At 50.5% G+C, this 13960-nt stretch overlaps 1 protein-coding gene across 11 annotated transcripts in view; it reads right to left on the bottom strand.

The window, feature by feature from the left end:
* Positions 1–2748: 2748 nt before the first annotated feature.
* Gtf2i (general transcription factor IIi) overlaps positions 2749–13960 on the bottom strand; it is a 90491-nt gene continuing 79279 nt past the window's right edge. For 9 of the 11 annotated variants that reach the window (XM_078023929.1, XM_005328539.5, XM_040277459.2 and 6 more), the window contains 12 exons: positions 13547–13648; positions 12829–12894; positions 12349–12532; positions 11273–11331; positions 10906–10986; positions 10236–10319; positions 9652–9835; positions 8551–8579; positions 7182–7223; positions 5238–5279; positions 4651–4726; positions 2749–3771 (listed from right to left, as the gene is read on the bottom strand). In XM_078023929.1, coding sequence (XP_077880055.1) covers positions 4668–4726; positions 5238–5279; positions 7182–7223; positions 8551–8579; positions 9652–9835; positions 10236–10319; positions 10906–10986; positions 11273–11331; positions 12349–12532; positions 12829–12894; positions 13547–13648 — 932 coding nt within the window. In that variant the 3' untranslated portion in view covers positions 2749–3771; positions 4651–4667. The remainder of the gene's footprint in view (positions 3772–4650; positions 4727–5237; positions 5280–7181; positions 7224–8550; positions 8580–9651; positions 9836–10235; positions 10320–10905; positions 10987–11272; positions 11332–12348; positions 12533–12828; positions 12895–13546; positions 13649–13960) is intronic. The other 2 variants (XM_013360055.4, XM_078023927.1) reach the window with 2 other exon arrangements.

Here is a 13960-nt window from a genome sequence, read left to right as displayed (position 1 = left end):
CCAGGCCACGCCTATCCCACTGCGCTTCTGTCCTCTGGAAATACCTGTGGGAGAGATGGGGACTCTCCAGGCCGCCCCACCCAAAACCTGGCTCCCCTTGCCCTTCCCGCTGCCCTGTGGCAGCACTCCCAGCCAGCCCAGCAGCTCGATACCACCCGGGGCTGAGAGTGAGCCCAGGGTCCAGTCTTCAGGGCGGGCTGGCCACTTTTGCAGTTGTCCCCAAGAGTGCAGAGCCAGCAGTGACGGGATGCAGCCTGTCACTACCCAGGGAGACCCAGGGTGCAGCTGGCGCAGGGCATATGTGGCTTTGATAGACGCACACCAGGGTGTCCTGCCAACCAGATCTTTTGGAAACCTGTCTGTGGCACACTTAGGTCCTGGCTCCTAGGGGGGCTGCCACTGCACAGCAGAAGCCCCAGTAACGCCGCCCTCTTCCTCCGCAACCAACGAGGCAGGAAGCACCTTCACAAACAGGTGTTGTGTCACCGCCTGTGTCACCGACTTCCCCAAAACCAAACCACCAGCAAGGTACAGCTGCCTCAGGCAGCCAGACAGCCCTTGGTTTTGGCCAGTGTGCAGAGGGAAGGAGCAGGCTGGCTAGGCCCACAGCACCTGCCATGAATAAAACCCGGGGCAGAGGCGAACCCCGGGATCAGGGAGCAGGGCAGTGGAGTCCCCACTAGAAACAGATGCCTGAAGGGTCCCCTCCTCCCTGGGAGCACATGACATCTTCAAAGCATGCACCACAAGTCCAGAAACTGGGGCTCCCTTCCAGGGGGTGAGTGCTGGACCCTGAGTGTCCAGAGGTGCACACTTGGTGACAATTATCTGCCCACTAAGAGTCATCCGATGCCAGAGCTGGTCGCCGTGTGGACATGGCTGGGGCTGGGCACTGCATGGGTGGGCCAGGGCTGGCTGTCTTCCTCCCCTACAGACCTGCTGGCTTCTGGGGCAGGAGGCAGATGTGGGGGCTGAGGAGGCCCAGAACCAGCACCTCTGCCCAAGGGAATGGAGGAGGAGTGCCACCGGGGCCCCAAGGCTGCGCAGGCCCAGACTCAGGCCTGTGTAGGGCGGGGCGTCAGCTTCCTCCAGAGCCCTGGACCTCACTGCATAGGACAGTTTGTGCCAGTTGTGTGCTGTGGCTGGGGGCAAGGGCCGTTGTTTCTGGTGCCAGGCGGCTGGCTGCCCTGAAAGCCCTAGGCAAAGGCCACTCCAGCATAGAGCTTGACCCTCAGGCTCTCCCCCAGGGGTTGGGGGCAGTGAGATTTACCCTACTTAGCCAACAGGACTGAATTCCTACCGTCCAGGGACACAGACCTGCTCCAGGAGTGGGGTCTGCAAGGGTCCCAAAGCCTTGGTCCCGAGTCACCTGACCACACTGGCTGGTCATCCCATCCCGCCTTGAACTACCATGGAATCACGTTGTCCCACAAACAGGAACACGTCAGATCTACCTCAGATCCCAGACACGTTTTTTTTTTTTTTCAAATTCAGACCTAAAGGCTAATGGGCAAATCTCACCCTCCCACCTCCTAAATAAGCGTGCTCCTTCCCACTGGCATTCTCAACAGGGGGGCCAGGCCTCTGTGGGGGCTGCTGAGCTCCAAGTAGGCCACAGCTTCATTGCCACCATCTTAAACAGGCCTGGCCCCTCTGCCATGTGCTGTGGCTTGGGCAAGTGCCCCCGAAGGCCATGGTGCTGTTGAGGTGGGTCCTTAAGGAGGTGGGGCCCCAGAGTGGAGTTGGCCACCGGGGCTGTGTCCTTTAGGCAATACTGAGACCCCTGCCTCTTCCCGTCCCTTGTGCTTCCCAGAGTCCACGAGGACAGCTTCCTCCCCCAGCCCACCAGCCAGGGGCGGCCTCATGGCCTGACCAGCAGCAACTAACTGGGTCAGACGGAAACCTCTGGAACCACCAGATAAACCCTTCTCCTTCCAAGCTGATCATCTTCAGTATTTTGTTATGGAAACAGAAAGCCAGCACAGTGTTGCTGCTGAGGGGCAGCCTGGTAAGGTGGCCACCCCGGGACACACAGACGGCCAGGAAGGGAGCCTGCCCCTCCACGCCTGTCCAGGTCACAGAACATACAGGAGGTTGGAGGTGCTCCTCACACCTGAAGATGCAGCAGCCTGAGCCTAGGCAGACCGCTCAGGAGACACCTGTCACTAAACCCTAAAGGGGGCCTGGGCATAAAGCACACAGGGGCAGACCTCTGGTCTCACAGGGAGGCTGCCCTGCTGTGGGGCGGGGTGGCAGAGCTGGGCACAGGGAAGGCCAAGTTAAAGGAAGCTGAGATCCTCCCAGAGCAGCTGGTCTCCCCATGCGGCTGGCAGTGCCCTCCCTCTGCAGAGAGGGGTCTGGCCTACAAAGCGCTCAATGCGCAGGGGCTCCACCCGGAACCTCACCACTTGGGAGGCTGGAGCAGGAAGAGCATGTTCATTTCAAGACCAGCAGAGGCAACAGTGAGACCCTGCCTCAAAAAACAAAACAAAAAAACCCAAAGGAAACTGAGCACATCTACCTAAACTACGCTTCTTCCCCCACGGCCGGCACACCCCAGGGAGACTGGAGGAGGACTGGTGTGATAGAGGCCTCAGGAACACGAGGGACAGCTGTGTCCACCCACCAGGTACCACAGGCTCTGGGCAGCACCAACCTGGCCCTCGTCCATAGATCACCTGCCACCACCTCACCCACTGGGCTCCCAGACACTCAGGAAGACACCTCAGAAAGAAATGAAGGGGTGAGTGAAAGGCATGGATGGATTTTATTTATTACCCTATATCTACAATTTAATTTGAGGTAAAATATAAGCAACACATAAAAATGCCTATTTTGCTACCGTGAATATGATTCTCCATGTGAACATCGTGATAAGTAAAGAGAGCGCTATGCCTCCCCGCCTCCAGCTCCACAGCCGGCATCGAGACCCACAGTCTGTGAACTCCCCACACACCAGGACTCTCCTACGTATGGCGCAGAATAGCAAGGGTGCAGAATCAATCAACCTGCTGGCCCTGCTGCCCACTGGTGCCTCAGTGTCCCACGCAGAATTAGAAAATGACAGACGGTGACAGCCCACACCACAGATTCCGAGGTGTAGCTTGCCTGAGCGCTCAGACCCAACCCTGACTCCCAGGCTACGCTTTGGACAAAGCGTAGAGGTGGAAGAGGGATCTGCAGGCCATCCACCCACGCTGGGCCTCTCACCAACCGTCAGGCGTCCACACGGTGGTTCTCTTCATTATGTTAAAAACGCAGGAACCATGATAGATAGCTTAGGAAAAGGTCTAGTCAAATATACAGATGACTACTGTTCACTCGGCCTTCAAGGACAGCGGTGAACAAGGAGCATTTAAATGATTCTTCCAATAGAAAAACTAAAGAACTGACTATCACAGGAATTTTCTTCGCTGCAGAAGCTGAGATGTTCCCGTAGGAGATATCTTCTCTCAACTGGAAAATACACACCACGCCGAAGGCTCTGCTGGATACGTCCAAACATCTGCTGAGAGTCGTCCCTGTCATTTCCCTGTCGTGTTCCCAGCATTGCTGAAATCCTTAATATACATTCCAAAGTAAACCAGCCATTCCAAATCTACAGTCACTCTGCTCTTAATTCAATTCACAGAACTGCTGAAAAAGTAGACATTTCTATCTAAAAGTAGAAAAAAAGGTTTGTATAGAAGGTATTTCTGTTATACAAGTATATTACACAGCTTGGGGCAGTAACAGGTCCAAAAAGCTCTTCTCAACCACTGATACCTTAAGCTAAAATGAGAAAGAATAAACAAGAAGACAGGTTAATCTGATTAAAAGGAATTCCACATTCACACATATTAGAACACAGAACTGCAATTTCTGATTACAATTACTTGGACTGAAATGCACTTATGAGGTGACATGAGACCTGAAATCTATGAATTGGCAACAAAAGACAAATTTCAACAAGCCACAGTCAGGGTCTGCACATCAGAACCAGCCACAGCCCAGCTCATGGACAGAGGTGGTTCAGGGGTCCAGGAGGACAGACTCCCATCCCAATTTCCTGACTCTTGGTCTAATCTACACCTGGAACAGTAAAACTGGACTTGTAACTCAACATGCAGAACTAAGAATGCACCTGAGGCTCCGCCACACTCTGCAAAAACTGTTTAGTATTTTCTTTGGCATCAGGAATTAAACCCAGGGGCACTTAACCACCGAGCGACATCCCCAGCTCTTTCTATATTTTATTTAGAGACGAGGTCTTGCTAGGGTGCTTAGGGCCTCAATAAGTGGCTGAGGCTGGCTTTGAACTGGAGATCCTCCTAACTCAGCATCCTGAGCTGTGGGGATGACAGGTGTGCGCCATGCGCCCGGTTGACTATTACTACAGGACAGAAGTCCAGTGATAATGCCTCAGAGGAATTCCAGTGGCTGGGGGTAAATCCATCCTTTACCTCTTTGACTCAGAGAGGGATGTCGATACAAGGAAAACCTCTGCTTTAAGCTCCTAGCTCAAACAATCCTGCAGACCTTGCACATGGCCCTGCATCCCTGAAGGTGGTGCCCCATCTCCCAGGAGAAGGAAGGACGCTGATGGGCAGATGGACATGCAGCTGGTCTGAATGGACAGGGAACAGCAGAGGGGACGCAGTGGCAACTCACCCTGGGAGGGAAGAGGTCTACCACGTGGGATCTGGTTCTTGCTTGATCTGAGAGTTTCCGTCAGTCTCCTTAATTTCTATCAGGAAAAATAAAAGGGTGCTGATCAATCACTGCTAATGAAAGCCTGCCAATTACCCATCCATTCACAACTGACAGGAGTTAAATTGTATATTTTATTACTTGTGTTTTCTCTACTTTGTTTTGCAGGGCTTGGGATTGAACCCAGGGCCTCTGCATGCTAGGTAAACCCTCTACCACTGAGCAACATCAACAAGCCCTTGTTACTCGTGTTTTCAAAGAGAAACATCTGATTATGTCTATGCACTCAATGACAACCATTAAGCACCACCTCAGTTACACAGCAGTTATTCAACTGCTCTAGAATTTACCAAAGTTATCTAGCAAAACAAAGGAATAGCAGCCATTGGTCAGCTCTAAATGTCTCCTGGCATAAACTATGACTCTAGTTCACTCACAAACAAAAGAACAAAACCACCACACAGTTTCATAAATAATTTATCATCTGTCCCAATAAAAGCCTTCAGAATCTTCAGACTTTCCCAAGTGGACCACGAACACTCTTTTACCTTCTGTTGCTGGTACTTCCAACTGGCTTGGCTCAGCTGATTCTAAAGAGAAATACATGAAGACATTTTAATAGTGTTCAAAGGATGCTTTCAATTATTTAAGAATCTGGAAGGAAGATAAGGGAGAAACCTTCTAATCTTTGTAAGCAAACCACAAGCCCAAGAAGAAACCATAACCAGTGGAAACCATAACCAGTGTCTGGGGATTCCACCTAAAACTATTCAACAACATTTTCAAATTCATACTTTTCTGAGATGTGTTAATAAGTGAGAATATACAACCACACAAATGAAGTCTTCGGTAACAATTTTTTTTTTTAAATGTTGATGGATCTTTATTTTATTCATCTATTTGATTCTGGTGATGAGAATCGAACCCAGGGGCTCACGCAGGCTAGGCAAGTGCTGAGCCACAACCCAGCCCTTCAGAAGCATTTTTTTTTTTAAATTTTTTTTTAGATGTTGATGGACCTTTATTTTATTCATTTATTTAGATGTGGTGCTGAGAATTGAACCCATAGCTTCACACATGCTAGGCAAGTGCTCTGCAACCAAGCCACAACTCCAGCCCCCTTTTTGAGGGGGAGTGTGTTGGGAACGGAGCCCAGGGCCTCATACATGCTAAGCACACACCCGAGCAATGCCCCCACAAGTAAATAACAATCTTTTTTTATTTTTATTTTCTAATTTTTGCAGTACTGTGGATTAAATCTAGGGGTGCTCTACAACTGGGCTACATCCCCAGACCTTCCTATTTTTTGAGTTAAGGTTTCCCTAAAGTTGCTGCAGCTGTCCTTGAACTTGTTGTCCTTCTGCCTCAGCCTTCTGAGCAGCTGGGATCATAAAGAAGGGCCACCGCGCCCAGCTCCAAGTAACAATCTTTTTTTTTTTTTTTTGGTACCGGGGATTGAGCTTAGGGGCACTCAACTGCTGAGCCACATGCTCAGCCCTATTTTGTATTTTATTTAGAGACTGGGTCTCAATGAATTGCTTAGCGCCTTGCCGCTGCTGACGATGGCTTTGAACTCAAGATTCTTCTTCTTCTTCTTTTTTTTAAAAAAATTCTTTTTAATTTCTAGTTGTAGATGGACACAATACCTGTATTTAATTTATGTACTTATTTGTATGCGGTGCTGAGGACGGAACCTAGTGCCTCACACCTGCTAGGTAAGCGTCCTGCCCTGGAGCCCAGCTGGTCACCAATCTTGATGTGGCTGTGAACAGGGAGCAGGAAGCTCCTTCTGTTTTCCATCCATTCTTCCCTGGGTTGCCTTCAATAAAAGCTTTTCATTACTTTCAACAATCTTAACACTAGCAGCCATTCCCCATTTTTGAGGAAAAATTAAAAAAGACAACTCCTACCAAACACAAGCTGGCTCACTGATTTGCAGCAAGTGCCAGCAGGAGAAAGGTAGGAGGCACATGCCTGTGACTCCAGTGACTTGGGAGACTGGGGGAGGGGATCTCAAGCTCCAGGACAGCCTGAGTAAAAAGACGAGTCTTTCACTCTGACATTTCCTTCTACTCCCCACACCTTGCACCTGACCCAGGACAGTGGGCTCAAACGATTTGTGGCCCACAGTTTTCAGTCAGGACCCACAGCTTGAATTAGGAGAGAGAAAGAGAGAGAGAGAGAGAGAGAGAGAGAGAGAGAGAGAGAGAGAGAGAGAGAAGAGAGAAGAGAGAAGAGAGAAGAGAGAAAGGAGAGAAAGGAGAGAGAGAAGAGAATGTGTGTGTGTGTGTGTGTGTTTTTCACACACACTTGGTGAGCACTCTGTTCCTGAGCCTGAGCCCCAGCCCCAGCTGTGAAAATGTTCTGGGCTTCCAAACACAGGTGTCCAGAAAACCCAGACGGTGTTTGCGTCACACTGCAGAACTGACAGTAGGCCACAGCTCCAGGGAGCTGCCCGGGCGGGGGACGTTCTGTCCCGAGGCTCCTCTTACCTTGGATCACAGGGCCTTCTGACTCGTTCTGATCAACCAACTCTGAAAAAAAAAAAAAAAAGCAGAGAGTTCAGACAACAACTTAGTAACATCCAGTCACATCTGACGGGTCCATGGGTACAACTCTGCCACAAGACGAGAAAGAACAGTGAATAAGGATTCTGGTATATTCCACCAAACCATGAATGTCACAGTAATGACCACAGATCTCCAGTGCCCACTGCTGTACGAGGATGAGCTCAGAACCATGCCCTTTCAACCCAGTTGGGGCAGGCAGCTAGAGACATGCTGCTCCTTGGCTCCTAAACATCATATGAGGGTCAGATGAACTGAGATCCATAAAAAGAATCAAAGGGGAAACCACTGTGGGATTCCCTCAAATGGTAAGGGTCCCAGTGTGACCAGAGCTGAGGTCAAGAAGGCAGGGTGGCCTCTTCTGAGTGACTGCCATCACCACATACTAACACTGCCCAGTAGAAGGCACACTGAGGGGGCCTTGACAGGAGAGGAGCTGGGGCTTCCATCAGGAGCCAGGGAGGACATTATGACTAAGTCACTCTCAAAACCGGGAAGGCGAAGAGCCAGAACCCATGCCCCCACCAGGGGAGGCCACTCTGCAAATCAGGTGCAACAGCCCCAGCTGCTCAGTTTCCGGGTGACGGGGACCCATTGAGCGTAGCCCTGGGGTGGCTGGCTTCTAGCGAGTGAACACAGAGCAGATGGAGCTCGGGAGAGAACAGCGACTCTAATCAGTAAAGATGGAGAAACTCTGAAGGGTCTCAGAAAAGAATGGGCACCACGTTCACAACCTGCAGCGATGAAGTCAACAGCACAGCGCAGAACAGACCAGCAGAACCACAGTGCTCCGAGCACTCCTGATGACATGGACATAGGGCACTGGGAGGACACCCACATTTGTCTACTGAGCAGCATGCGAGCCCAAGTGGGCAAGTCAAATCATAGTTTGTGGCCTATGCCGGCAGTGACATCCTGCCCTGTGGTCTGTGACACCACACACAGAAGCTGAGGGTCGGGCACCAGTATGGCCTCCGCTGCAAAGCTTTCCTTATGGAGCCAGTCAGTCAACAGTCGGGCCACACCGCCCTGCTGTGCCCGCTCAGCTCTGCGCCCACCATGGGGTTGCCCAACACAGCCGAACCACGCAGGCTCGCTGACCCACTTTAAATTGTTTACATACCATGAATAAGTCATTTAAATTTGAAACATCCAAAATGGGGTCTATCCTATCACTCATGACCAAGCTTGCAGAGGGTTAAAACAGTAAGATACGCGCCCCAACGAGCACCCACCACCCACCACCAACTCCGGGATCCCAGCAACATACCATCGGAATCTGTGAGATACTCACGGTTATTAATCACGAGTCCGGGAAATGGTCTAAAGAGAGAAACAAATCACATTTTAACAGTACAAGAATACCTGTACATTCAACTAACACTTAACCTGTGTCATTAATTATCCACTACTTTATAATCTTTTAGAAGAGATGGGTGTGACAGGCACAATGCCAATGACTCCTGAGGCTGAGGCAGGAGAATCACAAGTTCAAGGCCAGCCTCAGTAACTTCGTGAGGCCCTGTCTCAAAATAGAAAATAAAAAGGACAGGGGACATGGCTCAGTGGTAAAGCACCCTTGGGTTCCAATGCCTAGTTTAACCAAAAAACAAAAAAGAAGCATGTACGTGCGCACGTGTATCAGGCATATGTGTGCAGGAAAACACACACCACTGTCATAAAATGCTCCACTTAAGTAGAGACAGCAAAAATATGAGCAGAGACAGGAACAGAGAACCCAGTGATGGCTACTGGGAAGGCATTGCTCAGTCTCTGGCTGCTGAGGACATGAGTGCAGGAAGAAAGGCCCGGGGTGCCTGGGGCCTGCCCTGAGGAACCTGCGTTGCCAGAGACAGGGCAGTGGCAGCGAGTGATAGGCTGAGGTGGATAGGAGGGAGGGGGTCACTGTGGGGTACAAGGAGCTGGTGCTCTAGAAGGGATGACATCACTCCATCTCGCAGGGGGAGAAACAGAAGTGACGTGGCTACAAATGGCTGGTTTGAGCCCAGACCGTGTGCCGTGAAGCCCACAAGGACACGCCAAGATGGTGACACTGCAGGCCTCATAGGCCCCAGTGTCTCCCTGCCAGCTACGCACACTTCCCACTATAGCCAGAGAGCAGACAGAGGGCATGCAGTCAGAGCTGGCAGGCAGGATGGAGGCTACAGGCCTCCCGTGATCTACCAATGGCTTGCCTAAGAACTGGAGAGGAAGCCAGCGCAGGGAAAGGACACCGGTCCGCCTGCTCGAGGCTCTGGGATTGATGCCCAGCACTGAACAAAACAAACACCTGTCGCTCCTCACTCAGGACCCCACACAACTCATGGGGCAGGGGTATGTCTCAGCCTGGCCATCTCTAGACTTGCCCCTGTGACTAAGCAGGAACCCCACTTACCTAATGACTGTGAACTTGATGAACTCAGCAGAATCTAAGATCCTCCTCATGGAGCTTATCTCCAGGTAGCTGGGGGCTTTGAAGGACACCCCGGGGGGCATGCCATCCACCACTACGCACCCAGGGTTGATGGTGATCTTCCTGTAGGGCACCTTCACAGGGAAGCCCATGCCGATAGCTTCGCCTGTAACAAGGCAGCAAGAAGCAGAGGACCTCATACCTGACGCCGACTTTAAGAGCACAAAGTAGCACGCGCTGCCAAGGCCACCCTGTCTGCTAACTAAGTTCTCTGTATTCAGCAAACAAACAGGAGCCTTGGGGTTATTAACTTTGATACAGACCATTAATAGACCAACACAATAAAAATTTTCTTATTGAAGAAATTTTTAAAATTTTACTTCTTTTCCAACAGGAGGTTATGACTACATGACAATGGTCTACTGAACAGACCTTCTTAAAACACAACCTCCAGACTGGGGAGTAGCTCAGGGGAGAGCACCTTGGGGTTCAATCTCCAGTACTGGGGGTCGGGAGGGAGGGGGATCCCTGGTTTACTGCAAACTATCTCACAATACATAACCCACCGAATTTCCGACTGAAGAGGTCGTTCACTTGCTCACGCAGCTGTCTTGCTTTCTCAACTTTTGACAGTCTCTCATTGTCATCATCTGAAAACAGTCCAGAGAAAACTCAAAACTTAAAAATGCACTTTTAATTTCAAGTAGATCACGAGGAGCTCTGTTAGTCTCTGGAGCATTTCAGTCCTGTGAACAAGTTACAACCCGAACTGAAAATAACTGAAAGTGCTGTATCCCTGTTCCAATGACGACAAGTGCTGTGCAGGGCAGAGGGACACAGGAAAAGCCCCAAGCGTAGCCTAGAAGCACCAACAAGCCATGGGACCCGAGCCCTGGACCTCCTCTTGGGAAGCAGCAGCCTTACCGCCAAGCCTCTAGACATGGCCTGAAGGGCCACAGGTGGTCATGATGCATGGCAATGCCACATGGCCCAAAAGTACACTTTCATCTAATAGAAGATCATTTTTTGACTGAGAGGCGGGAGCTGGGGCAGGCAGGCAGGCAAAGCACAGAGCACAGTACCGGTTGAGGGTCTCTGCGGGACCTGGGGACACAGGGCGACCTGTAGGATGTGGGACCTCCCTGAGTGACTAGGACAAGTCCCAGTAACCTGTGCTCAGAGACCCGGAAAAGCCACAGAGACCCACAAACCACGATGAAGGCAGAGAAAGGATACCTGGAATTGTCACTTGAATGATGTTCAGATCCTCCACACCTGACGCAGTTGTGTTAACATTGGGCGACGAATTTATTTTTCCTTAGGTTGAAAATTTAAGATTAGAGATTAAGGAGAACAAACAGCACCAACGTTTTCTCTAGGGACCTGAAGGTGAGGAGCTCCCCTCCAGCAGATGGCACAGGGCCTCGGGCCTCAGGGAAGTTTCCTCCCCTCCAGCCACACTCTGGGTTCCACCCAGGTTTGACCATTCCCACTAAGGCCTGTTCTCGTTGCGAGCACTGCCACTCAGCACTTGATCCAAAAGACCCGGAAACCAATACCCGCCCTGTGGGGAGAGTACTGCGGCCGACCCGGGGACACTCACTGGGCGGGCTCTTGGAGGAGGAGGTACTCTCCTTGATCGCCGTCTCAAACATCTCTGGTCTACAAGAGAGAAAACATGGCTAACCCAGGGTAAAAGTTATCACCGACGATTAAATAAATAAGATTTTAGAAGCCCTGTGCAAGCAGGTTCTGCTCCTAACCATAAACAGAAACAATGTGGTTCCATGAAGAACACATTTCAAAAAGCCCAATGACACCTGAATTGACACCCGCCCATCCCTCTGCTCGAAACCATTAGTGTCCTAGTTTGACTTTGCATTCTTCCCATGCTGGGGGCATGTCCATGAGAGAATCAGGGCAAGATGCGAGAATGAAAACAGGAAAAGTCCCAAGTGTGCAGCCTAGAGACACCGACAAGCCTTGGACCTGAGCCCTGCATATCCTCGTGGGAAGCAGCAGCCTTACTGCCAAACCTCTAGGACAGGGCCTAAAGGGCAATGAACAGTCATGAAGTGTGGCAACGCCAGCTCTGATTGACACGGCAAAACCCCGTTGCCCAAAAGTACACTCGTACCTAGTAGGACTTCATTTTTGGGACTAAACTCAGGGGCACGTGACCACTGAGCCACATCCCCAGCCCTACTTTGTATTGTATTTAGAGACAGGGTCTTGCTGAGTGGCTTAGCGCCTCACTTTTGCTGAAGCTGGCTTTGAATTAATGATCCTCCTGCCTCAGCCTCTCAAGCTGCTGAGGAGGCTGTTATATAAATGTACATCAATAATTCCAATTATTCCCATCTATTTCAATTAGCCTAATTAATTCATATATGGTCAGGCAAACATAGGTGACGTTAAAAATACTGTTTAAGTTGCAGGGGGAAAAAAGACCTTTGGAAAACTGAACCACTGGTAAGAGTTAGCAGCACCACCCCATAGAAACCTGAATGTGAGCACCTTCTGGTAGAGGACCTGCTCCCTCTATGTACCTTGGTAACTCACTAAGGAAAAGGCAAGCTGAATGAAAGGAGGCTGGAGGACTATTTTGACCTTAGTATCAGAGTCCCAGCACAAAGGGGAAACCATGTGCCTGTCCCTGGCTTCACTGTACTTGCTTACTTCTTAATGATGAATTTGATCTTGGCCTTGTTGCGCAGTATCTTCTCCAGCCTCGGAATGCCAAAGGTAGAGGGCCTTCGGAAGGGCACGCCCTCGGGTAGGCCTTCCACATAGAAGTCCTCCGGGAAAGACTCGAACAATGCAAACGGCACCTTCACTGCCTGCTTAAGGCCAAGAGCTTCACCTGTGGGACGCACACGACAGACAGTTCACGCCTCTCCCCCTGCACACTATTCACCTTCAGCTCTAGGGATGCACTGTGAGCATTTCATAGACACTGAAGCCATCTTTACTCAAAAACACAACTTAGTTTTAGAAAGCATCCCTTGAAGTGTTGCAAGGTGCCCAGTAAAATGTTAGAAACTGAAACTTGAAAACCCCACAGATTTCCAGAGATAATAACACTTAATAACTCTGCTCCCTGTCTTAGATTTATTGAAAGCTACTTTATATTTCAGTAAGGTTTCAAAATAAACCTACCGCATTTTTCATTGAAAAGATTCTCGACTTTCTGCTTCAGGTCCGTGATCTTGGCGTTCCAGGCCTCTGCAGAGAAACACGTGGTTAGAGTGTCATTCACGGTCACAGACAGGGTTGCTCACCTTTCACTGTGCAGCTTTAGGAGGCACAAAGTAAACAGTCCTCAGTTTCTAACACGTCCCGGGCTGGCAGCACACCCACCCTGCTACACTACAGAAATGTTTGACTGCAACACTGACACCCTGGCTGAAATGACATGCACTGAAATAAACAAGAAATGAACCCATTCCCAATACAGAGTCTATCGAGCACAGGTGAGGAGCTGACACTGATGGTCCTCACAAACTCCAACGTGGGAAGGCAGTGCTGTCTCTGTTTAACAAATGGCACCCGAGAAGCGGAGGCCCAGAAAGCTAGCTGCAGACAGCCAAGTAACAGCCTTTCCCACTGCTCAACTTGGAGGCGGTTTAAGATCACAGCAATTGAGAAGGTGTGGCCCTACTGCCATCATAAGGGCCTCACCTGCTGCCTGACACGCGTCCTTTAAGGCCAGACTAGACATGGGGGTGATCAGCAGTGTGAGCTCACACATAGGTCAGACAGTTGGCAACCTTCGTCACGGTCGGTGCCACCTTACCAGAAAAAGCAGTGGGTCACCTGGACCAAGAGGCATTCCTTTGTGTAATGCGGTGAAGTGAGAAAACCACGACACACTTACCAAAGGAAAACTCTCTCCCACGAGGCTTGAAGGGAACGTTGGAGCCATTAGTCTGGGTGGGAGTTCGAACGGCGGAGGTCTGAGGGTTATTGTTGTTAGAGCCTGAAGGAAAGTCAAGAAAAACCATGACTGGCATCTTATTAATCCTACTATGTAGTACCTCTGGTCCAGTCTAGCCTGTGACAGAAACAGCCAAGTCTGGACGACAATGGCCATGCCTGCTGGTCATAGACCATCTCTGCTCCCTCCCTATCACCTGGCACTTCTCAGACATCTACTCAGATACTGCCCAGCTCACCCACGTGTCCCTGCTCAGGAGGCTGAGGCAGGAGGATCGTGTGAGCCCCAGCTCAGGAAGGAGTGGGAGTGAAGTGTCTGACAGGCTATGTGTGGTGCACGCACACAGTGGCACTC

The sequence above is a fragment of the Ictidomys tridecemlineatus genome, chromosome 10 (assembly GCF_052094955.1).
Source record: "Ictidomys tridecemlineatus isolate mIctTri1 chromosome 10, mIctTri1.hap1, whole genome shotgun sequence".
NCBI classification, from domain to species: Eukaryota; Metazoa; Chordata; class Mammalia; order Rodentia; family Sciuridae; genus Ictidomys; species Ictidomys tridecemlineatus.
This window is presented reverse-complemented; position numbering and strand designations above follow the sequence as displayed.